The sequence below is a fragment of the Xiphophorus maculatus genome, chromosome 8 (assembly GCF_002775205.1).
Source record: "Xiphophorus maculatus strain JP 163 A chromosome 8, X_maculatus-5.0-male, whole genome shotgun sequence".
Classification (NCBI taxonomy): domain Eukaryota; kingdom Metazoa; phylum Chordata; class Actinopteri; order Cyprinodontiformes; family Poeciliidae; genus Xiphophorus; species Xiphophorus maculatus.
The window spans coordinates 18,092,004-18,119,263 of record NC_036450.1 but is presented as its reverse complement, the minus strand read 5'-3'; the positions used below and the strand labels follow the sequence as shown (position 1 = coordinate 18,119,263).

Sequence of the window (27,260 nt, the reverse complement as noted above, 5' to 3'; positions counted from 1 at the left end):
CCTTATTAATAATAATAAATTAATTAGAAAGCAGTTTAAAGACCACCATGTCAATTTTTCAGAGTCTATTTTTTCTGAATTTACTGGAAACTTTGTGGGGAGCACTAAAACACAAGCAGAGGCACAACTACATAATTTCTATGCGAAAACATTGTAGGCATGCTTTACCCTTCTCCCTCTTCTGTTTTTTTTTTTTTTTGTGCTCGCGAAAGCTTTCATTTCTGCCTCTCGATCTTTATCTCCCTTTCAGTGATTCAAAAGAAAAAATTACGCCTCTGTGAGTTCTCCAAGGGGTGAAGATGAAGGAGCAGAGGGACACCTAATACATATTGTTCCACTGTTATTAATCACATAATGTGCACATGCAGAAACAGCTTCTAAATACAGAAAATGTCAACTAGAAATTATTTTTGCGCCAGAAATTTACCGCTTCCTCCGGCTCTATGCCCCTGTGCGTCACATACAGTGCATGCCCACCATTTGCACCACTGCCTACAAACATGATTCACTTACACCAGTTCTGTCCCAAGAAAGGGCCAAAATCTCAGCAAACTATTGCAAAATGCTTGTCTAAGGATAAACAAATGTATGATCAAATATGAACAAAATATGTGCCTGTTTGGAATTAGAAAAAGCTTGTGCGTCTTTTCGTACAGTGTACATAAACATTGGGTTTCAATTTTAGGTTTCCAGCACCATTTGGATCTAAAACCTTTGGTTTGATATAATAAAAACTCTACTTTTCTTATTTCACATAATCTATTTTCTCATTCCAGATGGTTAAAGTACTAGAATGTTGCAGTTTTGTCTTTTTTAAAAAGGTTACAATCCAGTGGTCTAATAGGCTTTTTAAGGCCTGGAGTTTTGCCAAGGAATATGTCAAAGCTCAAATATTTTGGCATGCTCTGATTTCTGCATGGCTCAATGTTAGTTTATAAAAAAAAAAAAAAAAAGGTCTCAAAAGTTTAATACTTTTAACTAAATTTTAAAATAGTAAAATGTGCCATTATTTTCCCTGGATATATCGTTTTCGCCTATCGAACGTAAACAATAATACAGACCTTCGATTTGGACAGTTGTCTCTGAATCACCTAACTTAAGAAACAGCATATTTTGGACAGATTATATTCAAGTGGAAATAACGTGAACTGACCAGCAAAACAAACCTCCTTAGCAGCAGGGAATAAACGTATTCTTGCATCCTCGGGATTCAGGCACCATGCAGCCACTGAATCAGCCGTGGCCTCCTCCGTGTCCCAAAGGATTCCACAGACAATACAAGGAAATGTAATTCGAAAATGATTCCAAACACACCATCAAATCTTCAATAACTTCCTTAATAAAACTGTATAAAAGTGATGAAATGACCCACTCAAATTCCAGACTCTAACTTAAAAAAAAAAAAAAAAAAATTGGAACTATAGAAAGCAGTGATTTAACTTGTTCCCAAAGGACACAACTTTCTAAAGTTGTAGAGAATGTGCCACAGTTGTGCTAACATGATGTGTATAATATCTGTTGTTGTTTTGCACATTTTCAGAAATTATTAAAACATTGCAAACCCTTTAACCCCTGTGTTGTCTTGCGAGTCAAAAGTGACTCATTACCATGGTTAGCTGTAGAAAAAATACCCTAAACCATCTTTTTCCAACTTGAAATTGTATTACTTTTCCTAGATTGACTCCGTCATTACAAAAAGTGATGCTTTGTTTTTGTTTATGTGGGCTGTACACCACTAGGGTACAAGGATTGTCTTCTGGGTCATTTTGGATCCGTGAATTATAAAACCATTTAAACACCAGAAAAACAGTTCAAAGGCCACATAAACTCTCTCCAACACATACACACACACCTAACCCTTACCATCCCCCCCCACACACACACACATACAGACATATCAAAGAAACTGGATTGATGTACGAATTGAATTTGCATTTGACCTGCACCTGCACTCAATCTGCAGCTAATCTCCCACATCACACAAGTTCCCAAACACAACAGAAAACAATCTCAGACATAAATTAGGTGTAGAGGATATGAAGGTAAGCTGAATCTGGTTGGTTTCTTGCTGACGCCATGAGTAGACGTTTCACTAACAGGTGCTATGTTGTATGTTTGCACATACTGTCCAACATGGGATCTTCAGCATGAGAAGTTGAACATCTTATGTTGAACAAATTCTTTTGCTGAAGATGTTCAACGTAGCAGCATCTTCATATGGTGAAGAACATCTTCATACTATGAGGATTTTCTTGAACATCTTGTGCTGAACATTTTGTGTTTAACGTGGGATGTTGTATAAAAGACATTCAGTTAAGAAAAGCACGCCTCGCGTGGAAATAGCGCCACGGAATAAACCGAAAATGACTTGGGTCGGTTTTAGCAGCGTGAGTTGAAATGAAGTGCTTAACAAACATAAAGCACATATTTTTAGAGCACGACTTGAGTATAGGTTTTTACCTGTTACTTGCCGCTACTGTTACTTGTTTTGACATCTTTTCAGAAAAGTGTCAAAACAAACTCATAACAATGAACAATGAATCAGAGGGATTCACATCTCTGAAAGGTACCGTCAATATTCTTTAATGAAAGCGAGACATAATCTCAAGATGAACACCTGTTAACTGTACCAACTTAATAAAATGTTATTTTTATGTGTAGCTCCAGTTCCTCTGATGCGTCCACCTCTGTGAATCCGACCAGGGAAATTGTTACGGCGGAGGGGGGGGGTTGAGTTTTAAGGTTATTATAGGTTGCGCCCAAGAGAGAAGAGCGTCCTCAGCCCACTGCGCTCCCACTAGTGGAACCAATCAGAGAGCTCGTGGCTTGGAGGAGGGAGAAGCTCCCCAGTCCGCTACAAATACTCCTTGGTTCAGTTTTTAATTCATGTGCTTTCAGTCCGACACAGAAAAGGAACCGCGTGGTTTCATTACTCATAAGAGAGCCTCCCTGCAAAGCCTGTAGCTCGTGGTGGGACTTCTGTGTAAACCCTTTTCAAAACTTTCCCTCAACTTTTCGACAGGGCAAAGTTAGTTTCAAAAAAAGCAAGAGGCACGTTTTTGTTGTGCGTTAGAGAAAGAGTAAAACTTTCTCGGTGAAAGGAAGTTAACCTGTCCAACCATCCTTCCAGCGTTCAGTCTTGCTACTTGCATCTGCCAACAATGACGCGAAGGTCCTGCGCTATCTACACGGTGGGGGTCATCTGCGCCCTCCTGCTGGTCAGTGGAATCGCCTTGATGGTGGCTCAAGTATTCCGCAATTTGATGCACAAACTCCTGAAAAAGGTAGAGAACTTGAATCTTCTGACTTTCACGTTTATTTAGAAACTTTACTGTCTCCGTGTATAGAGGGAGAGTAAAGTTCACACGTTGCCGGATGTGGTATAAACGCCTAACAATGATGTGATTGTGTGAACCAACCCTACAGATCCTTACTGTCTTCAGTTATATACACACAGGGATTTCAAATGACTAGATTGTAATCACACAATCATTATGACATTTTTATTTCTACTTAATATGGATTTTTGTAGTTTTTGGTTCAATAGATAGTCATATTAAAATGAAAGCCAAATGTGAAATGATAGGGTAGCCTTCTGACAAAACAAAACAACAAAGAAATGCCATATTTTCATCACCTTCCAACCCAAAACCTCAATATTTTTCAATGGAATGAAAATTCCAGACATTTTGTATTTACAAAACTATCTTTTGTTGTGGCATGAAAGCTATAACCCACATAGGACACTTCTAGAGGAACATGACTCAGACTACACCAAATCTTTAACTTTTTGGCCTAATGCCAAACAACCACACACCAATTACATTGCGATACACAAGGAGGTGGGTGGGTCATTTGAGGGATGCTTTTCTTCTACAGGGAAAGCTGTCTGAGTATTTGTGGATAAATAGTGCACAAAATACCAGAGACTCCTGGAAGAAAACCTGGAAAAGTTGGAAAATTCTTGAGACTCAGAAGTTCAGCCTTGATATACATCTAGAGGAGTGGTGCCTAAAGTCGATCCGGCATCCTACATGTTTTACTTTTCTCCCTGGTTTAGTGCATCTGGATCAAATGATGTCTCCTTAGAAAGTCTAAGAAGAACATTGACATGATGAAAAGGTTGTTACTACCACCAGGGAGAGAACTAAAACATGCAGGATGCCGGCCCTCGAGGACCGACTTTGGGCACTCCTGATCTAGAGCAACAGTGGAAGGGTTAGGATGTGTAATGTGACAAAATGTGGGAAAGTTCAATGGCCAGTAATATATTTGCAAATAACTGTTATGTTTTTATCCTAAATTTATTAGGAAAAAATAAACCTAAACATTTAAATATCTCTGTGTTCTCTTTTGCTAGCTGATAAACATTTTGGCCAAGAGGTTCAACTTGGTTTTATAAAATGAAGCAGCAAATACGTTGAACCTTTGCAACATAAGCTTTATAGGGACACATTTTAAGGAATTACAGTTGTTAAGCTGTTACCAAGTAGTAGAAGTTTTTACAAGAAGTTGCAGACAGATGACTTACTAGGAATTGTGGGTTCAATGGCCGGCGCAGTGCAACCAGCATTTCTTTATGCCTTTAAATGGTTAAAGTCCTATTTTGTACTCCATGCAGTAGAAGTGCTGTGTTGATAAACTTTTCCATAGAGCCTATTTTTGCAAAATAAGAGTTGTGTTGGCAGGTTTCTGCATGTTTTTTCTGGTGCTGCATAAATTTCACATATTTCAAGGAGTTCAGTCAAACAGAGTCAGCAAATTGTCAGGAGTTTTACTAAAAGTGGCTTAATTGATTTTCTCAGTTCAACTTTTAAGATGCTGCGGTATGAATAACCACTTCTGTTACCAGTAAAATTTCGTCAGCATATTCCATGTACATGTTTACTAATCATTAGATTATCTGTGACAGCACATTTTATGGTATTTTAAGTGTCAAAGGTATTTTAATGGCCTCTTATTAAATCAGAGATTAAACGTACAATTACTCCCATTTCTCCCATTACGCCACAGGACAAGGTAAATTCACATAAAATAAGAGATTAAAGACATAAAAATTTCTTTCTTTGTTACATCTGAATGGATTGCAGCAAAGTTCAAACGAGAGCTGATCGATAACTGAAGTCTGGACAGAGCCAATGAACTGAACACAATCTTACATACAATTGGTTCAGTAAGGGAATATCCTGAGCAGCCTCCTCTCCTGTATTGAGCCAAACAGACCATTGATTCTCCTTTGACTAGCTGACTACCAGAGCTATGTGTGATTGTCCACCTTGGCCACGGTTCTTACTGCTTCCCCATTACGGCCGTCAACCAAATGAGGAGTTGGTGATGCACTTTCCATCTTTCCTACCTGCCTCTCTTTTAGCAGTCAAGTGAAGAGGCAGCTGGAGAGACTGAACCAGAACAAGGTTGCTTGTCCAGATGGTGTCATCCCAATAAACTTGAAGACTTGTGCAGAGTAGCTCTGTTGGATTTTTTTAACACGTCTTCATCCTTAGCCTGACAAGAAGAATGTTCCAGCACTGTTTTTTTTCTAAATAAAAGCCACCAGACAAGTTTTATTGTGTATTTGACAGAACTCATAAGTCACGTAATCACCAAGGAGGCTGTAGTTCTCATTTAGAAGATGTCACATTGGAGAGCCAAGTCTAAATGTTTCCTTTTTTTATTATTTATTACTTTTAACACAACAATGAACACCATACAGAGACATTCAAGTCATACTTGAGTCTCATACTTGAGTCTCATACTTGAGTCTCACTGAGTTCAGTATGAATTGCCATACTGAGTTGTACTGAACCAGAACAAGGTTCTGCTGAATAATTCTATGTCGGGTACAAATTGATGAGGAGTGAATATGTTGCAGAGTAGCTTGCCATATTTCATTATCGATCTCTATGTTAAAATCATCAGACAAAGTAGCGCGAAGATGACTAAGCCCAGGAGTCACTTAAAAGGTTGTATATTTTAGGAATTATCAGAAGACCCGGGAAGCTCCAACACTGTTGAATAGATTCTGCCTTGTTCCTGTACTAAACAAAGTTCATCCATTAATCCTCCACGACTGTTGTTACCCTGACATCCCAGATCCTGGAAAGACTTATGTTGGATCCTGCAGTTCGCTTAATGCCATGGAGTTAGAGCTGAAGACACCATCTTACACCTATAATGCAAACCCATTACCATCTGGAAAAAGAAGAACTAAAAGGATCATTCCCTTTTAGCTCTTCAAAACTACTGACAGGGTCTACCAATGTTACAGGTTGTCTCTAGTGTGTAATGGTTGTGAAAAGAAGGCCAGTAATTAATCATTAATTAACCTTTTGTAAAGTTATTACATCTGCTTTGTGTTGTCTGCACTGCTTTGTTAGGCACTTGTTTGTATTATTTAGAAATGATTCCTGATTTTAAGCAGGATGCTATATGGAAGTGACCAGTAGAGGGAGTCTAGCCATAAAGCTGGTAAATCCTTTTGCGATGAGATCATCACAAGAGGTCAGATTCCTCCTGTCATGTCTCATCTCTTCTCTGCCCCATCTTTTATTGTCTGGTTGTGTTTTGATGTTGCTCTTGTTTGTTGCTGTAATGCTTTACATCTCATAATTTCTAATCAGTTGTAAACAACTTGCTATCCAAGCTTTTCCTGTCTTCAAAGGCACTGAAGTAATGGACTCTCAGTTGTGATCCCCTCAGCAACTACCAATATAATTTGCTCATTGGCAGGATCAGTGGCTGTAGCTCTAATATGAATTTTATCTCTGCTGTTCAAAGAAAAGAGAACATCAACGTTGACATCTACACATATTTGACTCCTTTGGCTCAACTTTTCCAATGCTTTGGTTCAAAGGGGTTTGCAGATGTTTGATCTCATTCCCAAAGGCGGCCGATTCAATGAACCATGTGTACAGAGCAATATAGGCATCTTGTTATTGTTTTCACAAGACACTCAGATTCTCACATATGGGATGGCTAGTCCCAAGCACTTTCACAGGAAACAGCAAAAATATTCAAAAATTCTTCTTTCTGCAAAACAAAATATTACAATTGTACAGAAAAGACAGCAGATATAGCCCAAGCTATAGTCACCACCTGAGCTGGCAACTATGAAGGTACTGCTAAAATGCACTACTCAGGTGGAAGGAATCTGTCAGCAGAACTATTAGTTGTGTGTTCTACAAATTTTACAAAGCAGTCCCGGAATAAAGCCTCTGCCTCAGTGTTTTCTGAGGCAGAGGCTTTATTTTACAGCAGGACATCAACCCGAAACATACAGTTAGACCTAATATGAGATGGTTTATGTCAGTGATCCTCCTTTAGGTGTTTCCCCAAATTTTTGGGAAACACATAATGAGTGGTTGATTTACAGCCTACTAGCACTTGATGGCATGCTAAGAAAAAAACAAACAAACACTTGAATTAGATATACTGGTGCATCTAAAACATTTAGGGTAGTCGTCCCTAAGGAGTAGAGTTAGGCACCACAGTTTTATTTTAAGGTATATTTATATGTTAGTGGGCTAGTCAGGAATGACACCTAAATCCAGAATGTGTGGCAAGAGGTGTTCTTCATGTTATTATAAGTGATCAGTGTCAGAGAAATATTTTTGTAAAATTAGAATAGTAATATTTGTTTAAATTCATCAACCAATCATGATGGGCTGCAATGGAAATATGTCTTGTCATAAGGCCTAAAATTCTAGCAGTGTAATTCCTCTTAAATCATAACATTAACAAAATTGTTACCCTCTGGGGGTAGTGGGCTTAGATTTATGTGTAGATGCAGGAATAAGTGGAGTCATGGGAAGTTCATTCTGTTAAACTTGGCAACGTCTCCTGAAGTTACTGTAAATATGGATAAGAAAGCCTGATGGAATTTAAAATCATAGCAAAAACAACTAAAAACTTTCCAGAAATGGCGAAGTGAAGTTGTGATTGTGACTGCATTTGTAGAGGCTGCAAAATTGATTCATTGCTTTGTCTACAGTTGACACATCAAAGTCCATGTTTTAGTTTTGTCTCCCACTAGGAATCAGTCTTGACTTTCTGCTGAGACCACAAAACTAGCCACAATATTTTGAGGGGGAAACTGATACAATCTAGACTTTGAAGACAACAGTTATGTTGTTAAGTGACTCAGAACCAGTGAAACAAATACTTATTAATTGCATCCAGACCGGACAATCAAGCAAATATACAACTTAAACTGTTTTTCTTACAGGCAGGCTTATGGAGCCCCTAAAGAGACATTGAAGAAGAAAAAAAAACTTTCTCGCACACATGAGATAGTATGTGGTGCACACATATTCTGTTGTGCGCACCAGATTTCTTTAAATTAAAAAATTATAGGTAGTTTTCATATAAACAAACGTTTCACTTAGAACACTTAGTCATTTACCTTACCCTTGCTGAAAATTTTGATGACAAGTGTAAATATTTACTTCCTGAATTCAAAAGTTACAACAGGAAGTAGAGGTGCTAGAATAAAGGAGGCAAATGTCACAAATTTAAAAAAAAACAAGAAACTTCTTCCCCATAACTTCTCAAATGTTGTGCTACGGCATTGATAAATTGTCATGAACAGCTTCCCAATGTTCCTTGCACCCAATCAATATTTTTTTGAGGGAGAATGTCCTCCCCCTTAGTAAAGTTATAAACAACTTTATTTATGATATTTTAAAAGCATAAGCAGTGTTGGGAATCTGTTCTAGTTGGGCATAAATATGTTTAGAATCCCTTGGCATATATTTGTTATCTATTTAAAATAAGAGTCCTCCCACCTTAAAAGAATTGAGCAGTTTCCCTGAGTTTAAAGATGCTGAAATCGTATGATTCCCATATTATTGTAAAACTTTCCCAGAAGGTTCACCTTACTATGATAACAGTGCAGCCAGGAAAATGACATTACTCTGATGTTAGTGTTATCACACACTACACCTTCATTTTTAGTTTCAAATCAAGCCTGCTTCTCCATTGCAAGGGTCAGGTTGCTTTTAGGTGAAAGGTTTTTAAATCATCCTTTGGAAAATAACAGAATACTAACATTTCTATAGAGTCAATAATGTAGATTTATTAACAGAGATATTTAATGAAATGAACTCAAGACATCAAGAACTTTATCTTTCGGTTTTGTGTTGTTGCAGTTCTTCAAAAGATTCAATTGGAAAATATTTTACAAAATAATTTTTATTAACTCTTCTGTACCCCTCAATTTTTTATTTTTGCAATACGTTGGCTGTGCTGATATAAATGACCTACTTTTTTTGTGTGTGCATAGGATGAATTTAAATGTTAAATTCTTTTGCTATTCTGTTTTTGTTTGAACAATTTTAATTGCATCTGAGTTTTTTTTTTTTGTTTGTTTTTTTACATAGTCAGAATATTTTTTTTACATTTAGTCTACCAAAAACTACCAGTTCATCTACATTATTTATGGGAGGAAATAAGATTACTTTTTTTGATGTTTTTTTTCTTTCTAAAAAAGAAAATACTCTTTATAAATAACACCCACATTTGAGGGTTAAACACTTTTAATAAAAGTTGTTTTGTATGGTAAATACACAACTTAATTAAATATTAATTATGATATTAATAATATTAAATTCTCTTGATACATAATATTAGTATGATAATATTAGTATTACTATGATAATATTTTAAAAAAGCTGTTTTTGTGTCCAAGCGACAAGTGGAGCGTAACATAAAGGGAACCCCAGTAGTTAGATCTCTGTGTGTGAACTTGATGAGACATTCCTCATTTCTCTAAGAACAAAATGTGACAAGAGAAAAAGCATGGCAGTGGCATTTTCGAATAAGTGAAAATTCAGATTGGAAGTAAGTATTCAAATAATTAGATTTTTTGTACTTGAAGTTTTCTTTACATAGTGTTTTTTTATGTTACTCCCCAGTTATTTGTCAGCCAGTATGAAGTACTTTAACTGTATCAAGTTACTGCTTCACGCTACCAGGAGAGTAGAGTATCTCCTCCCACATGTGTCCTTTAAGCCTTAGTCTCTCTTTGTTTGCTCAGTCTCTTTTATTGTTTGAGATTTGTTAGGCAACTTCTGTGTTTTAGTGTGAGGTCAGCAAGCAATGATTCTTTAAAGACACAGGGTTATAAGAATATTTTCTTAATTTTGGTTCCTTAGACCATTACTAAATAAACAATGTTGGTGTAAGATTTTTATTTTTGCATTGTTGAGAATATGTTTAAAGAAAACATTCTGAGTTGAAAACATACTAAAATGACATTGCTATATTTTGAACAGCACACTAGATATTATACTGCATTTCTTGTTTTTCCCTTAGTAAATTATATAATTATTTAAAAACTGCAATTTGGTCATATTTAAGTGAGGCCTGTGGTGTTTTAGAAGGATTCTTTAGCCACCTCGTGGATGAGTTGATGCCCTGTTGGAATAATTTAGTTGGCCAGTCGCTTTTAGGAAGGTTTAGTCCCAAATCCTTAGAAATTGGGTTTTTTTTATTACTGGTAGATAAAACATATTGTGATGCTTTTTGAGATCTTTTGTTGCTGTCAGGTTAAATTTATTAGATTTTATTTATTCCCTTCAAAAATCATCTTTTGAGAACTGGCTTTGTTATAACATGTCTGCAACTCTGAAATGCCAAATTGTGTCAAAAAAAACGCCTAAAAATCTCTAGGTTTCACTGTATGTGACTTTTGTTCAGAAAGTTTTGTTCCAATACTCCAGCTCAATCTCTCTGTTGTTATTATTGGACCCCAAAGGCAAGAGCGAATCTGAATCAGATTCATTATAAATTTGGTTATTTTACTAAATTCAATTTCCACAATGCTGTAGATTATTTTGCTTTGCAGGAAGAGGGAAACACTTTTAAAGAATGCAAAGCTTTTGTGGCTCGACTGGAAGATTTTAAGAGCTGCCTCCAGCTGTGTCCAGTGTTTTTCACATCTATGTATGTATTTGAACATCGCCACATCAAAGCACAGGTTTCTATGTGTGTTTGTGTATTCACCTGCCACATGTGTTTATGTATCGGGTTGCGATGTACAGAGATGAGAGGGATTTTTTGTTCCTGTTTCCCATGTATTTTGTGTAGCATGCTGTGAAGGTTATAATATTGATTATTCAGAGCGTAAAAGGATGACAGAGCCTGTTCCTCAATTTTAAGCGACAACTTTGTGATCCTTGGCTACTCGGTTAAGGTTTTGTCCTATATCGCAAGTAATAAGGGACTCTAAAAAGGAGGGGATTTTTATTCTCTTGAAAAAGTTGCTTGGTGGCTACAATAAATTTGGCACAGTTAGGTCATATAATCTTTTCTCCTTACTTGCTGTTTGGAAAAAGACCAATCCGAATTCTATTCTTATTCCTTGTGCAGTAGCTTGAAAAAATACCTCTCTGTTTCATCATACTGTATAATCAAACAGGGTGGTCGGCAGTGCTCCTCCTCTGGGGCCTCAAAAAGCTAGATCCTGAGGAATGTGGCTCACATCATCAAGGTCCCCCACAAACAGCGGGCATCAGGGTCCATGCATCACATGATCTGTCAGAGGCGCTCTCTCCAAGTGCCTGTCGTCAAGGGAAACGGCTGACAATGGGGTGGTGGAAGGGTCCACTCTCACACCATTTATGTTCGCAGCCAATGCTGTTGTCCGACACTAATGCAGCCGTTACACCCTCCCACACACACACACATTCCCCTGCACCCACCCAGAAGGATGTTTTTCTTCTTGGGGTTGTTTTTACTGCGAGCGTACTGGGAAAACTTCAGATTCAAAACATGTGCTTGCTGTGGCAAAGCACTGTTCATCGTGCAAGAACAGAATCATGCGATTAAAACGCATAAAAAGTCCAAGAATCATTTGTATGCTTCAATGTGAAAGGTTTCAACCAGCTCATTTTTTTGCTCAGATTATATATGGAAAATTAAATAGTGTCTGATGTTCTGTTGAAAATGCATACCAAACATGCTGCGATTGGGCATAATGACCTAGAAAAGCGGCAGATGCAAAGCCATAGCTTTTAAGCAGTTCAGGAATGTTTTTTTCTTTTTTCATTGGTTTAAACTTTCAGAAAAAAGCTACAAAAAGCATAGTATAATTTCATTATTTTTGTGTGATTTTTGTTTATTCTTCTCAATAGGAAATTGTTTTAGTGGAAGGTAGCCGCGTGTTCGAGTCATGGAAATCCCCTCCCCCTCCTGTCTTCATGGAGTTTTTCTTCTTTAATGTGACCAATGTAGAAGAGGTCCTTAGTGGAAAAAAACCAGAAGTCAACCAGATTGGACCCTACACCTACAGGTAAGTCAAAAACGAAACAAAAAATCTTTTGAACTTGACATGTCTTTTTGCAGAGTGACATGCTTATTTTGCTCACACTAAAATATCCTTTTAATTTTGTGGTAATAGGGAAAAATGAAAAGTACTGTGGACCATTTTATAAAACAATTTAAAAGATGTTTAACAATAGCCAATGTGCAAAATAAAATAAAAAAACTACAGCAGTGATTTTTGCTTTTGTATGGAAGAGTTCCAAAACCAAGAAAAAAAAAGAAAAGTTTAAAAAAAATCTGATTTTTAATTCCAGAATTCTAATCTCAGTTATCGATCTGCATTAAAGTTAGATTTCAGACTTTTGTCGAGTATATGCTATATCCTCTCCCATAGTTAGTATGCACTTCATGGCATCAAGATGAATTAAGATGCATTTATAAAGATGTTTTTGACCCCAACATGCAACTTCCTGCTGAGGTTATTTTAACACTGAGCTTTGGAGCTCTTTCCTACCTTTCTTGTTATCCTCCTGAACATAAATCTGGGTCATCTAATTTTTCATAACACAAAGGTACAAGGTGACTGTGTCACGTCACATTTTTACCCGGGGGTAACATAAGGTGTGGAGTCCCAAGAATCACTGAACAACTTTTTAAAAAAAAGAAAGTTACACTGTAATTTCTGTTTATTTTAGAGAAAATGAACAGAGATTATTTTCTGTTTACAATGCCATCCAACAATGCCATCCAAGGAATTGTTGGACTTACTAATAGTTGGTGATTTTTTTTAAAATTCCTAACTGAAAGTTTTCCTTTTTTTTCTCTAAATTAATATTGATGTATATGACAAAGGGTTGGTTTAAATCTTCAAGTTTTAATTCAGCAGAGAAGTAATCTTTTTTTTTTTTTAATGACTGTTTGTACAGAGAGTACCGGTATAAGGACAACGTCACCATGTTGGACAATAATACAAAGGTGTCGGCGTACAACGCCAAAAGCTTTGTGTTTCTGAGGGATAAGTCTGTTGGTGACCCAGATGTCGATAACATCACCACTGTCAACATTCCCATTTGGGTAAGTCCTTATTTAAAGGTTGGAGATAAGTGGAAAAAAAGACTGGGAATCCAGCTGGGGTAAAGGGGAGTGTGTACTCCCACTGCATTGCTCTGCTCACCACCAGCATATCCTGCAAAATTGGTTGTATTTTCTCATATCTGTTCAAATTCTTGACTCTAGGCTGCAATGAACAAGGCGCCGGGATACAAGAGCTTTTTTTTGAATATTATGATAAAAGGCACCAAAAGTCGTCTCTTCACCACTCGAAGTGTTCAGGAATTACTTTGGGGTTATGAAGATGCTTTGTTGGACCGCATTGCCTCATCCGGTACTGATGTGGAGAGGGTTTTCGGCCTCATGTACAAGGTATGCACAGGTTTAACAGAAAAAAAAGATAATAATAATGATAAAAGCTCTTCTGTATTTTAGCAATTTTACAAAAGAGAGAGGACTTTTTTTATAAACTTGCTCTCACCATCACACAAGAAAATGTCATTTTAATGAGCTCAATGTTTGTTTGGCACAGAAAAATGAAAGCAGCGACGGAGAATTTGTCTTCCACACCGGAACGCAGAACTACTTAGATTATGCACGGATCGAAACATATAAAGGGGAAAGGTAACACTGATGCAGTCTCACACACACCCAGGACATAATAGAATTGATCTTCTCATTGTGGCGGCATGTTGGGGTAGCTGGTGCTGCAGTTCTGATTTGTTCCTTCTGTAGACTTTTGTTTATAATTTCTTTGGTTGAATTTTTGCATGGTTGGACAATTATTCGCTCTGCTTTTGACTGCTGTGCAGTTGGAAGAAGTTTTGCCTTAACTTTCTTACTTTCTATTATGATGTGTAATCACGACAACTATTTTTTTTCCACAACTGGGAACAGCAGAGGAGCATCTGAAAAACTCAAATAATACCTGAATTACAACCTCATTCAGGAAGCCTATTTCCTGCATCCAGGAAGTAGAGCAGGACCAATGAGCAGAGAGAGAATGTGAAGGTTCAAACCGTCTCATAACCCCAAACCCAACATCTGTCTGCCTGGCGTTCTAGCCAGATGGAGTCAGAAAGAGGAGTAGCAAAAGCAAGTGAGGAGGATTAGCAGGACAGCTGATGGCGTCATCCAGGGAGTATTACTGTGGAACGTCGTCTCTGCTGCCCAGAAATTCACAACTTACTTTGAAGACACTGGCATGATATGAGCTGCGACATTTAATTTCTCTTTGGGATAAATAAAGTATTTTTTTATTGAATAGGTGTGTGTTGGGTAATCTCTGCCTTTCACTTTTTTTCTTGTTGGTCTTGCCTGCAACTCTTACCACAGAAAGTTGGACAGAACATCTTGCTACTTGGATTTTCTCAAAAGGTTTTTAAATAGCCTTATCTTATCCAGACTTCTTATCCTTAAGTGGTATAATTACCCTTTTGCACCAGGGAAGCTGCGTTTTGAAGTGCTGCAGATTAAACCATTCTTGATCATTTCTACAATGAGTATAGCAAACATGTTGACATAACAAATGTGTTTTTTTGAAAACATCCTGTGCTTTTTTTTTTCTATGACCTCTTTTTGTCTGTGCAAAATAAAATAGCTTGCTAAACCTTTCTCTATTGCCGGCAAGAAAGAGGTACTATACATAACTTCATAAATTCAACAATTAACTTGGAACGATGTGCTGAATTTAACAAAAACCTAAGTAATCTGAAAAGAGGGAAATGCAGGCTATATGAACACTTGTCATTGGTTTGTTGGCAAAAAAGAACAATGTTAATTTAATTTGTGTTATAGGATGCTCAAATACTGGTCAACTAATGAGAGCAACAGCATCCTTGGATCAGACGGAAGTGCTTTCCATCCCTTGCTAAACAAGAGCGAACGTCTTTATGTCTTCTCTCCTGACCTGTGCAGGTAAAGTTCAGGACCACACCGCCCTCCTGTGTGACCTTTTATGTGCTTTGATATAAAGACTTGGACAGGATCTTTCCACGTTCACTTTCTATAGGGAAAAACAGCAAAGAAAATACATATAGTTCAAGGTGATGTTATCTAATGGCTCTAGTCCGGAGTGAAATACAGAAGCACTGTACCAGGAAGACTGGATTAGAGCGAGCACTAGCTCTGGATAGATCCAGGAGAGATTCAAAGCTAAATGCTAAAGTGCCAGTTCCAGGATTACTAACAAAGAAAGTAGAGATAGTTAATGACAGCAATTGGTTTGTCAATGACTTAGTCCAGGAAGGAAATATAGCCAGAAGCTTTGAGCCAGAAGAACATACTGAAGATGAGACACAAAGTTAAGTAATTTCAAGTACTACATTAATAGAAAGTAGGGAGGAAAGATAGTAGGATGGTCATAATGTTTGTCAGCAGTCTGTAGATACAGTTATATCTAAGGGTAATCCGTATCACTAATGGAAAGCTGTAAGCCTCGTTTTTAAAGTACACTGAGTGTTTAGCTTTGGTAGAAAAATAAGAGCTGGTTCCACCAGAGATGGAACCAGCTCTGGTTCCATCTCACCCAGAGATGGAACCAGCTCTTATTTGATGTTTTGATGATTATATTTAAAATCAAAACAAAAAAACTATTAGAAACTACAGGAACCATCAGTAAACTTGCATTGTAGAGACATTCCACAATATTTTGGAATGTCTCTAATGGATTTCTATTCCATTAAAAGTCACATATCTTCTAATGACCAGAAATGTGATCAACAGGAACAGATTAGGGTTGTACCCCATTGCCTGACACAATCTTGAGTTCAAATTATTGTTTGCGAGGAAATACCAATGTGTTTTGTTTTTGGAACCAGTTTTGGATCCCTTTTGCAGCATCCTGATCACATACAAATAAGTCCACACCAAGCCTCCTTTAATTGCTGGCATCTCATGCAGTGGAGGCATTTCATGTTTGATAAAAACCTAGTATCAATCAAAGATAGTTTTTATTTATGTGCTAGCCTGACATTTACAGAACAAATGTTTTGGTAAACAAAGGTGTAGCTGCATCTCTGGGAGTTAAAATCTCTGTGTTCAAAGCTTGGTCTGTGTGGAGAATAACCTTTTACTTATTAACAATCTAAGTAGTCCATTTAAGTATGATTCCACAACTGTTGATCCTTGTTTGATGCAAAACATACAGTATGTGCCTTGTGCTTATCCGTAATGAGGCCCACATCTTCCTCTTTTTGTTTGGTGTGGAAAGAATCTGGTAGAGTAATAGAGCAAGCACCTTTGGCTCTGATTGGATGTGTGCCGAAGACCCCTCACCCAAATTTTCAAAACTCTTTCACACACTTACTTTTTCCCTAATGGTGTCATTGTGTCTGACTGTGCTTTAATGACCACAAGGGAAGTCTTCCCTCCTTGTTCCTGTGTTTTTAAAATTTTTTATATATATAATTTGAAGAGGAAACTTTTAGTCAACTAATGTTTTGACCCTTTACACACTTACTATGGCGTGACGCCTGTAGCTGAGTGGCTAAACCATGTGCTGAATGACATCTGAAACTGATCTGCTGGTTAAAAAAAGTGCCAGGATTCCCATCTACGCGCTCATGGGGTGGTGACCCTTTGCTCCAGTAACTGACAGCTGACCTGCAAAAGCTGCAAAGTTTTGACAAACTGCAGACAGGTGTTATTGTTTAAATATCATTCTTCTATCTGAAGTTTATTTTCCCCCATAGCCACTAAGGGTTTTAAAGATCCTTATGGATTCCCCTGAATCAGAAATAACCAATTTAGAACTTTGTAAAGTGATGAAGTATGAATATTTGAAATGAAATTCATAATCCTTGAACTTGTTCACATTGTGTCAAGTTACAACCAACTTCTCAAAAGTTTTTTTTTTGCTACAACATAATTGTGAAGTGGAAAGAAACATTTTCAACATCTTTTACTAATAACAATTTGAAGAGCAAGCTGGGTTGTACAACAATATTCAATTTGAAGAAGTGAGGGAAGGCTTGCACAGCTGCAAACTTCACAAGACAAGGTCCTTCACCTAAACTGACAGCCAAGGCAAGGAGAAGATTATTCAACAGGGCAGCTATTATCCACACACTTAACAGATCTGGATCTTCACAAGTCCTGTTTAAAGTTTGACACAAGCCATGTAGGCGGACACAGAATTTGCTTAGCTCAAATAATAATAAATTGACAAGTAGGTCATCCTCCTGAACACACAATTCTATGGTTCATCTTCCAGTAGGACACCAATAAATGTGGAACCAGCACTGACCCTTGTAAGTGTTGTAATGGTGGAGTAAAAGTCCAAACCTAAATCCAATTGAAAATCGGTGGCAAGAGTTGAAAATTGATGTTTGGAGATGTTATCCTAACAATATGACTGGGCTAGAGCAAAGTTACCAAGACGAATAGGCAAATATCAGTATGTTTACAAAGCTGGAGATATGCATACCAACAAGACTGCTGCAATTACAGCAAAATGTAGTCAACCGAAGCTTAAATGTTTGCTCAGCTGATCTAAGCTTTCTTCAGATTGGTGTTTGTTTCTCATTACGAATACAAGACAAAAATTCCCAGTCCAGTTCTGGAAAGCAGAAACGTTTTAGTTGCGTTCCTTGGCTTCTCTCCCAAAGGTCAAGGGAAAAGGTCTACATAGTGTTGTTGCACTACTGGTATGCTGTGTTTCTTCCCAGTCAGTTGGCAGACAGTGTATGGAGGGCTTTGTTCTTGCTGAGGATGGTCCAGATTCCTCTCACACTATATGACTGTAGTTATTCACAGAAAAAGGATGGGCCCCTTACAATAATGCAATTCTCCTGTGAAGTGCTGTAAGATTTTTAACATAAAGAAATAGAACTGAAATACAGATAAAAAAAACATAAGATCAAGTAAAGGTTAAATATGATTCATTTTATTAAGAAGCTTTGTCTTGGTTAAATGGCCCTGCTTTTTGAGAATGGGCTCCGGCAAATTGTGTTTTTGTTTATTTACTTACGTATTAAATGATAACTATTAAACCGTTTTAAGTAATACATTTAAATATGTTAGAAATGTTAACTGAGACTCCAAAGGGCTTGATGCTTGAGGACAAGCCTGAGCTTGAGAATGCATGCAGGATTTCATCCAAATGTACTTTTAGAGAGAATGATACAGTTTAGACATTTCAGATCCAGCAGGAATCTCACTAAACTTCAACAAATTCTTATATAAAATTAGTTTTCTGGTGTCACAACTATGTGTGATGTTACATTGTTGGGTCAAGGCCCACGTATGCTGTATGGCTTTGTGAACAGGTTTTGGGAAGTGGATAGTTGCATTTGATTTTTAGCACAAAAAGTCACTACTCTGACAGAGAATAAGAAAATAATTTCATTTTTGTGGGGATGTTCCAGTCAAAGGTTTTTTGTTTGTCTGTTAAGCTCCTATATTCATCCAAATCACTGAGGATGAAGAGTTTTCTAAAAGTGAGTTTTGTGTTAAGACTCTACCAGTTTTATTAATTGAAGCACTGAAATTTTCCATTCTTCTTTTCAAAATGGCTTCAGCTCATGCAGATTGGATGGACTTTTTTTTCTTGCAAATTTTTCCACAACTTCAAGTTAATTTAGATTTGGACTTTGACTGGGCCATGAAGAGACATGACTATGGTTTGATCATTTTATTGTAGCTAATGCTCATGCTAAAGCTAAAATGAGGCTTGGAATCTGTTTCAAGTGTTTCTGGTCATTTTTTTCAGCTACTTTGTTCGTACTGAAAAAATAAATATCAACAGTATGATTCTGCCACCACTATTTTTACTGTGAGAATGCTATATAGAGCATTAGTTTTCAAACACACAGCTTAAAGGAGGCTGAGTACAAATGAAGGTTACAGTTTGCAGAGTTTATTAGTGGATAAAATTGTAAACAAGCCTTACCTTGCCTTCCACATCACAGTTTCCCACTGTTTTGTGGATAATTCCCCTCAAAACACAATGAAATGTGTGGTTGTAAGTTGGCAAAAGGTGAAAAATCTCAAGCCAGTGTGTAGGATGTCATATAAAAATACATATAATTGTTGGCCAATTCATGCTACATATCACATTTCAAGCCAGGTCTAATGTGCCTATTCTGCACTTTTTTTTCCCTGTGTGAAAGTACATCCATAAATCAATGGCACTGTTGTTACTGACCCTTGTAACTTTGAACGATTCGTTTTGTTGGAGCACACACTAATGTCGCACTGAGCTTCTTCTGTTTAGTCTGTGTGAATTACCAAAAAGCAACAATAGAAGCTGATAAGCTGAAAGCACTTTCTGAACAGGGCTAAGAGAAAGCAAAGGAAGATTAGAGAGGATTTGGTGCTGTTGAACTCGCTGCACAATCAGGCAACCCAGAGCATATTATCAATGCTAAGCTTTAACAAAGTGATTTTATTTTAATGTCACAGATGTATTTGCCTTCCCTCAAGTCTTACTAATAATCAGAGTCATCCTTACCTTGCTATTGTATTGCAGTCGCACAGAGGAATAAACCACATTTAAGTCGATAATTAATCATACCCCTGGCAGATTGAGATTTGAATGAATTGAAACATTCAAATGCTGGTTAGAAATTATAGGAAGAGTTTGAATGCTCTAAAACTAATAAAGATATTGTCCAATAATATTTAAGAAGGATATCAAAAGCAACATGTCATATGAATAAAATTAAACAAAAATGACAATTTTGAGAAATAGCTCACATATCCTATCGGAAACAAAATTCTCAGCTGAAAGAAATTTTTTTCAAATCTAAACCTGCCAGGTGTATGAATGAAATTTGGACTTATAACTCAAAATACCAAAACAGCCTAATTGTTGTCATATTATGTTCAGGCTGAATGCCTTAGAAATTGACTTTCTGATTACGAAACAGTAGGATTTGAAATATGTTGATATTTAAAACAATAAAAAATAGACTTTAAAAACATTCTTTTCAGTTCTTATGTTTGAAACTTTAGCTTCTTCTCTACTCTCTAGGACTATCTACATGGAGTTTGAGAAGGATGTTGAGGTGAAAGGAATCCCCGCCTACCGCTTCACACCTCCCCGCTCTGTTTTGGCCAGCAAGGAAGAGAACCCGGCCAACAAAGGTTTCTGCGTCACCCCTAAAGAGTGCCTGGGAACTGGGGTCCTCAAAGTCAGCCCCTGTCGGAAAGGTAATTTTCACCCTGTGCGGCACATTTATCTTTAATAGTGTTTGAACTCCTACATGAGTCTGAAGAGCTTCAACTGTAGCATTTGCTTCTTCTTTTTTACTCTCCTTTTTGATTTTCATTGCCGACAAAGGGGCTTAGGGTTTCAGTTATATCACCAGCAGTAAAATTAAGCATGAAGGACTCACGTGACGCAGCTCTGCAGCCCAGGCCACACCTCAGGCACCATCTGACCATGAGTGGGCCTGCAGCATGTGGCAGTAAGCTCTGTCACCTGATTGCACCTTTGAATCTGATCAGGAATGACCTTACTGCCTTCGTTTCTGGACTCTTTAAAAGACAAAACTCTAACTGACTCATGTGTTGTCTTGTATTGGCGTTACCGGGCAGTCTATTTCAAAGAACAACTTACTTCACAGCAAAAAACATTTGACTTAAAGCGGACTTTTATGCATTATGTTCTTACATTTCATTGTGTTCTCACATGGAAAGAAATGAAATATTGCTGTCAGTCCCAGCAGTAAAAGTGGTGAAACATTAGAAGACGTGTTGAAAGTTTACAAAAGTCAATGCTCGGCTGAGGTCAAGAGTTTTGTTTAGCCACCAACAAAAGGAGTTTTTGGAGTGGAGGATTAAGGTCACTCGTGGCTGTGCTGATTTAAAAAAAAGGGGGAAAAAGTGAGTGCCGTGCTTGCTCTACAGTGACCTTGCAGGTTGTCACATGAAGACTGCTCTCAGGTGACTGCGGGTGGGCTGATGTTTTTGTCCAGCATCCACTGCCAAACACAAGAGAAGGAAATGTGTCACCTATGCCCCACTTTGTCATCACCTCATCCTCTTCCCCCCGTTATTGTTGTCAGTAAACACGAGCAGTGCGCAAACTGTGAAATATATTCATTTTGCTCTGAATTACGTCCGAGCAAAAGTAATACAGGCAAAAAAGATACCTTTCTTGTCTGTTCTCTTTACCTTTACACCATGTTGTCTAGTATGGGACCCTGCTGACAGTAAGAGGAAAGGAATTATTCTTTATCTAGACAGCCTTTAATTCGTTATACAAGTTGATTTATTGCCCCTTTGTGTACTGCTATTTTTTTTGTCTTGGACATTAGCTTTTGAGGACAGATTGTATCTCTAACTTCCAAGGCCAAGTTACATTCTGATTTAATCAAGCGTTAAAGAAGTCAGGAAATAAAACGGTGCTTGAAGTTATCAAGCTGTGTGTACGCGTTTGTGTGTGTTTGTGCCTGTGAGTTCACTTTCATGACCTCAGTGTGTGCATAGACACATAAACATAAAGAACAAGATCAGCTTGGAGAGCATTCATGTGACTTACATTTATCAAAAGACAATCTGATACAGCTCAGATTTACAAATAAACAGTCATCATTTAGTCCATTTCTGTCTTAACTTAGCAAATACACTCACTTTATTAAGTACACCTGTTCAATTGCAAACAGAACGGGGGAAGACTGATGTGACTTTGAATGTGGTATTGTTGTCCATACCAGACAGGTTGGTCTGAGTATTTCAACAACTGCTGATTTCCTGGAATTTTTGTGGAGAACGAGCCAAAAAAAGAGAAAGTTTCCGCTGGGCAGCAGTTGCGTAGATGATAGCTCCTTGTTGACGTAAGGGGAGAATGGGAAGACGTAGAAAGGCAACAATAGGTCAAATAATTCATTAGAATTAGACAATACCAGGGTGGAAAAAGTGTTTCCTGGAGCTATGAATCTTGAATTCAGCTTCATAATTCAGACAGTGGGGAAGGTCATAACTGAGTGAAAACAACATGAAAGCATGGATCTGTTCTGCCTCCTATGATCAACAACTTAGACTGACGGTGGCGGCATGTTGCTGTGGGGATTATTTTCTCGAAACATATTGGTGTTTTTCGTGTCAAACAAGGATGGTTTAAACACCTCAGCCTACCAGAGTATTGTTGCTGAACATATCCACTCCTTTATGGCCACATTGCACCTATCCTATGGTGGCTACCTCCAGGAGAACAATGCACCAGAACTTGCAAGGTATACCTAATATATTGAATATATTGGATACCCTGTATTTAATCAGTGAGTTGGTCAAAAACATTATGGTTAAAGTAGTCCTTATTTGTCAAAACAATAATTTTTCTTCTTGTAGGTGCCCCTGTGGTTGCCTCTTTTCCTCATTTCTACCTGGGAGAGGACAAATATATAGAAGCGATTGGAGGAATGGCCCCTCAAAGTCATCATCACCAAACGTTTTTAGACCTCAACCCGGTAAGCTACCAGAACGCAACCCAAAAAGATGTATTGCTACGCCACATACTGGCTCAAAAGCAGTAGTGCAACCATTTTATGAAACATCAGAGGCCATACCATGAAGCATTTTTTCCCCTCTTGACATAATTAGCATCATGCAAACAGGTTGATTTGAATGCAATCTTTTGCAGGCTGGAATATCATTGAAAAACAATTTATTTCACTAATTCAGTTCAATAAGTGAAAGTTATACATTGCAGTTTCCAGACACAAATTTATTTCAAGCATTTATTTCTGTTCATTTTGATGATTCTGTCTTAGAGAACATGAAACACCAAAGTTCAGATTTTTGGAAAATTACAGTATTGCATAAGACAAATCAAAGGGATTTTTAATGGATTAATTTCATACTGAAATGTAGGTTTCTTTATTTTCTTTGTATGATCTTACGTAGCAGTGGCTGTGTGCAATGACTCCAAATAATATATAATTTAAAAACCAATTTTTTGAAATTATTTACCGAAATACATTCACTTACAGTATATAAAAGCAAACTTATTCAGGTTCACCTACACATTTTATTTAACATAATAATAATTATAAATACTTGGTAATTTTTTTGCCAACAGACAACTGGAGTGATTGTGCGTGCAAGCAAAAGAGCTCAGGTTAACATCTTGATCAACAGAATGTCTGGATACCCGTGAGTATCTGCACCCCAGTTTAGACTGAACGCTGCAGTCTTTTTGCACCTATATATTATTTATGTGAATCTTTACATTCTTTTCATTTTTTCAACAGAGACACTAAATTATTGAAAGAAACAGTCTTCCCTGTTATGTTCCTCAATGAGGTGAGAAATAGCAGATACACACACAGTTGGGTGTATTTGATTTAGTGTTTTTGTGTAGTTTTTCTACTTTCACGAATGTTAAGTTAAACAGTGACTCTATTTTTTTATCAGAATATGTTACATCATTAACTAGTTTATTTATACCATTAACAAGATTCGTTCAGTACCCTAAACCTAGCTAAGGGTAATGGTTTAGGGTACATGATGAGCTCCCATCATGATTAAAACAGTGAATTCAATACAACAAAATTACATAATTTGTCCTTATCTGATGTGATGAAAACAGGTCATAGCTGCTATCAGATTATTTTTGCCATATTCATTTTTTTGACATTTAACTCTACAACCCTACTTCTTGACTCTCAGAGTGTGGTGATCGATGATGCATCAGCAGCGAAGGTGAACAAGCTGCTCATGATTGTCAAAGTGGGGTCCAACTTCCCCCTCATTATTGTGGGACTAAGCGGGATCATGCTTATTGTCTTCATCATCCTCCTGATCAGGGCCCACCAACAGAAGGTAAAACACATCCTTCTTAACCAGGCATCTTTCTAACACCTTGCAGTTCGCTTGATCCAAAAAAGTAATTTGTGTTAATCCTTGTTAATTCAATTTTTTAACTCCTCACCAATGTCTCTATGCATGTGTTTATCACCATTTATCTCTGTGCAGAAAAGAGTTAAGCGCATTGTGTTTACCAAGGCTGCCTATGCTGTAAGTCTTGCTGCATTGTTTCAATCCATTCATTTCTTTGTTGTATTACTTAATGCCTAAATGCATGACGCACAGTTCTAGTGAGAAGTTTTCTTCTGCTCACTGTGGAGATAAATTTTGTGGTTTTATGTGGGTCAGTTATAATCGTAGAGTAAAATACCAAAACTTGAATTTATGGTACAGGTTCAGATGTTTTATTCTGTTGTTAACATCTGTTATAACAGAAGGGTTAATAACTAATTAATAATTGGCGTACATAAGGACGTAACATTTACATAATAATAAGTAGATCAATATCCACATCCACAATCTACAGTATACTCGCTTACACAGACACACATAGAAGATATAATCATGCATGAAGAATTTAGAGAGATTATTCAATCTTTCATGTATATTTTTGGAGTATGGGAGGAAGCTGGAGTACCCAGAGAAAACCGTTGGTCCATGAAGCAGGGAGAACATTCTTCATGCACCACACTGAGAAAATCTAGAAAAAAAAATTAGTAGCGTAAATAAAAAAGACCTAATTATAATTAAATTTTTGCCCATGATGAGTGATTAAACACTTCTCACTGGAAATGCATTTCATTTTTCAGCACACAGTAAAGACCACGCCCACTCCTGGTTTTAACACTTTAACACAGCTTGGTTATGCTGGAGCGTTACAAAAAATGTTAAATGCCTATCAGTGCAAAAGACAACATCAGCCCTTTTAGTCTGAAGATATATATATATATATATATTTTTTTTTTATCTTTTCATCAATAATACAGACCGCAACTGAAGAGGACATCTCCTATTCACCAGCCAACACTAAGGAGAAGGACGATGGCCAGAATGGAAACTACATTGGCATGACGACTAAAACGGAGCAATAAACTTGGGAATGAAGAATAGGATGGAGCTGCAAGACAGGGTGGTGTGGCATCCTTTTCATTTTAAGCACAATGTATTAAATTTTCTTGGTTAAGCACACGCCACCTACAGTCCAGGTATAGCCATTGGAATTCTAAAAGCAGTTCTTTTTAGGTTATGTGCCACCAATCTGTTTTTAACTGGCTGGATTCTTGTCTTGGTCAGAGCTCAGTGCTGTCAGATTATGAAGTGCTCCTAAGCCAGGCACCAAGTGTTATTTAGGGAAGCAGCTCATTGGCATCTGTAAATGTAGTATTCATAAGTCAGAGTCGTCACTCTCAGGGGGTCTCCTGCCCAGCTGCTGTCAAACATTATTAAAGCAGGAGAGACATAAAACTGCAAGTACCGGTAATCTCTTTTTTCTAAAGACATTTCAATCAGTTCAGTGTGATTTTGTCCAATTTCCCTTTTATTCACTCAGTGTTGCAAAACATTTATTATTTTATATGTAGGTAGTCCACTTAGAACTACCTACGTATAGTCATGATGTGAAGTGAGTTTTTTGTATAGACTGTGGGAGTTGATCAACTTTTTGTTGCCACGTTTTACTTAAAGGTTTTAGCTAATATGTAACCTGCAACTTTATAAAAACTATCCTACTGTTTTCATTTAAAATGAATCCAGATTAATTAATACAAGAAGCGAAAGGTAATGGCTAGCCCAAAAAACTCCCTTCACTCCCTAACATTATTTTGAGAACTCTTAAATTGTTTTATATTTTCCCATCAGGCATTTATTTACAGAAAACTATATGATTAGTTTGACAAGAAATCAGCATAGGGATAGCACATTTGAAGCTTTTCAAGTCAAAATAGCTGCATAATAGAAAAGTCAGGCAGAGTAAAAAAAATTAGATTTGTTTTTTACCGTTACATTCTCTGTACAATGTTTGCGTATAGGGAGATCATTGTTACTTGTACACCTCATTCTCTAGTATCACTAAACTCATTCTCTAGCATCTATGATGCCATTCATAGGTGCTATGAATGGCATCTCCATTCATAGTAAATGGAGATGCCATGAAGTATCTACTGCAGAAGCAGAACTTCTCACACATCCTGAGCCATCCCTTTCATCAGAAAGTTTTTATATACGCTGTTCAACTGCCTTTACTAACCAACCTGTTATTCAGAAAATTATTTTTAACTTCTGTAGTTGTGCCTTTGTAAAGGTCAGGACTGTTGTGTGCCTACTATTGTATTTGTTCTTTACAAATTATGGCATAATTCTTTACAGTATTATGCCATATGGATTTGTCTTCTTCTTCCAGCTTCAAGCAAAAGTAGAACATAAGACTCATGGAAGTTTTTTTTCTTTTTCTTTTGTAATGAAATCAGAGACACAAGGCTGTTTTTATTTGATGTGAATTTTGATGCAATCTTGAAAATGCTGTGGAATGATTCAAGTGAAACTGTGATGAGCCTCAGCTGTGATGACCGCTCCTAAAACATGCCAGGAGGGATCTGAGTAGAAGTTCCCTATGCACATAAATGAAAAATCATGATGTACATATCAGACAACAGTGGAGAGCGTCAAAACAATTATAAACAATTAAAAAAGTTAAATGGAGCTCCAATGCTGTTGCAATTTTTATTTTATGCGAGCAGTACATGTCTGGGTAGACATGATAGAAAGGTTGTTGCTTTTGTAATGAAAAATAAGCAGTATTATACAACGGAAATCTGTCAAAAGGCTAAAGGAGGGTAAATTATTTTTGTTACACTTACAAAACCAAAACACTGACAATGTAGATACTAGTCTGAGATTCTCTGTACCAAATTTTGATCACGATGTTCTGTTCTGTGAAATTATTGTTACTACTACAACCACATATTGCTCTGATTGTAAGCTTTTGAAATGTTGCAATGTTTTTACTGTGTTCACAACAATAAAGCGTAGTTTTAGTAGATGAGTCTCATTACTTCACGCCATTCACTGTTTGCCTCTCAGTTTGGTCATTTTAAAGTTACAAAAATGAAGCTCACCGGATTTGAAGGGAAATACAGCGAGATAGGTTGCATGGATTTGATGGATTGATGCATAGCTGGATGAACGGATGGACAGATAGA

The 27,260-nt window shown here is 37.2% G+C and overlaps 1 protein-coding gene across 2 annotated transcripts; it reads left to right on the top strand.

Annotated features, from left to right (window-relative positions):
* The first annotated feature begins 2,843 nt into the window (after positions 1–2,843).
* LOC102228028 (lysosome membrane protein 2) lies at positions 2,844–27,098 on the top strand. Of its 2 annotated transcripts, XM_005798639.3 has the most exons (13): positions 2,844–3,284; positions 12,132–12,289; positions 13,188–13,335; positions 13,498–13,683; positions 13,844–13,935; positions 15,109–15,228; positions 20,285–20,463; positions 22,606–22,724; positions 23,336–23,409; positions 23,508–23,559; positions 23,926–24,078; positions 24,232–24,273; positions 25,050–27,098. In XM_005798639.3, exons 1-13 carry the CDS (start codon positions 3,162–3,164, stop codon positions 25,152–25,154), a joined length of 1,551 nt encoding a protein of 516 aa, XP_005798696.1. In that variant the 5' UTR covers positions 2,844–3,161; the 3' UTR covers positions 25,155–27,098. The 2 variants fall into 2 exon arrangements, with proteins under 2 accessions (XP_005798696.1, XP_005798697.1); XM_005798640.3 differs by lacking the exon at positions 24,232–24,273 and having other exon boundaries at positions 2,846–3,284.
* The last annotated feature ends 162 nt before the right edge of the window (positions 27,099–27,260 follow it).

Bases quoted from the DNA above. Each gene is read 5' to 3' on its own strand.
- LOC102228028 (XM_005798639.3), top strand. From the start codon at position 3,162: ATGACGCGAAGGTCCTGCGCTATCTACACGGTGGGGGTCATCTGCGCC. The intron at 15,229-20,284 runs GTAAAGTTCAGG...TCTACTCTCTAG, and splicing joins TTCTCTCCTGACCTGTGCAG to GACTATCTACATGGAGTTTG. The intron at 24,274-25,049 runs GTAAGTCTTGCT...TCAATAATACAG, and splicing joins TTACCAAGGCTGCCTATGCT to ACCGCAACTGAAGAGGACAT.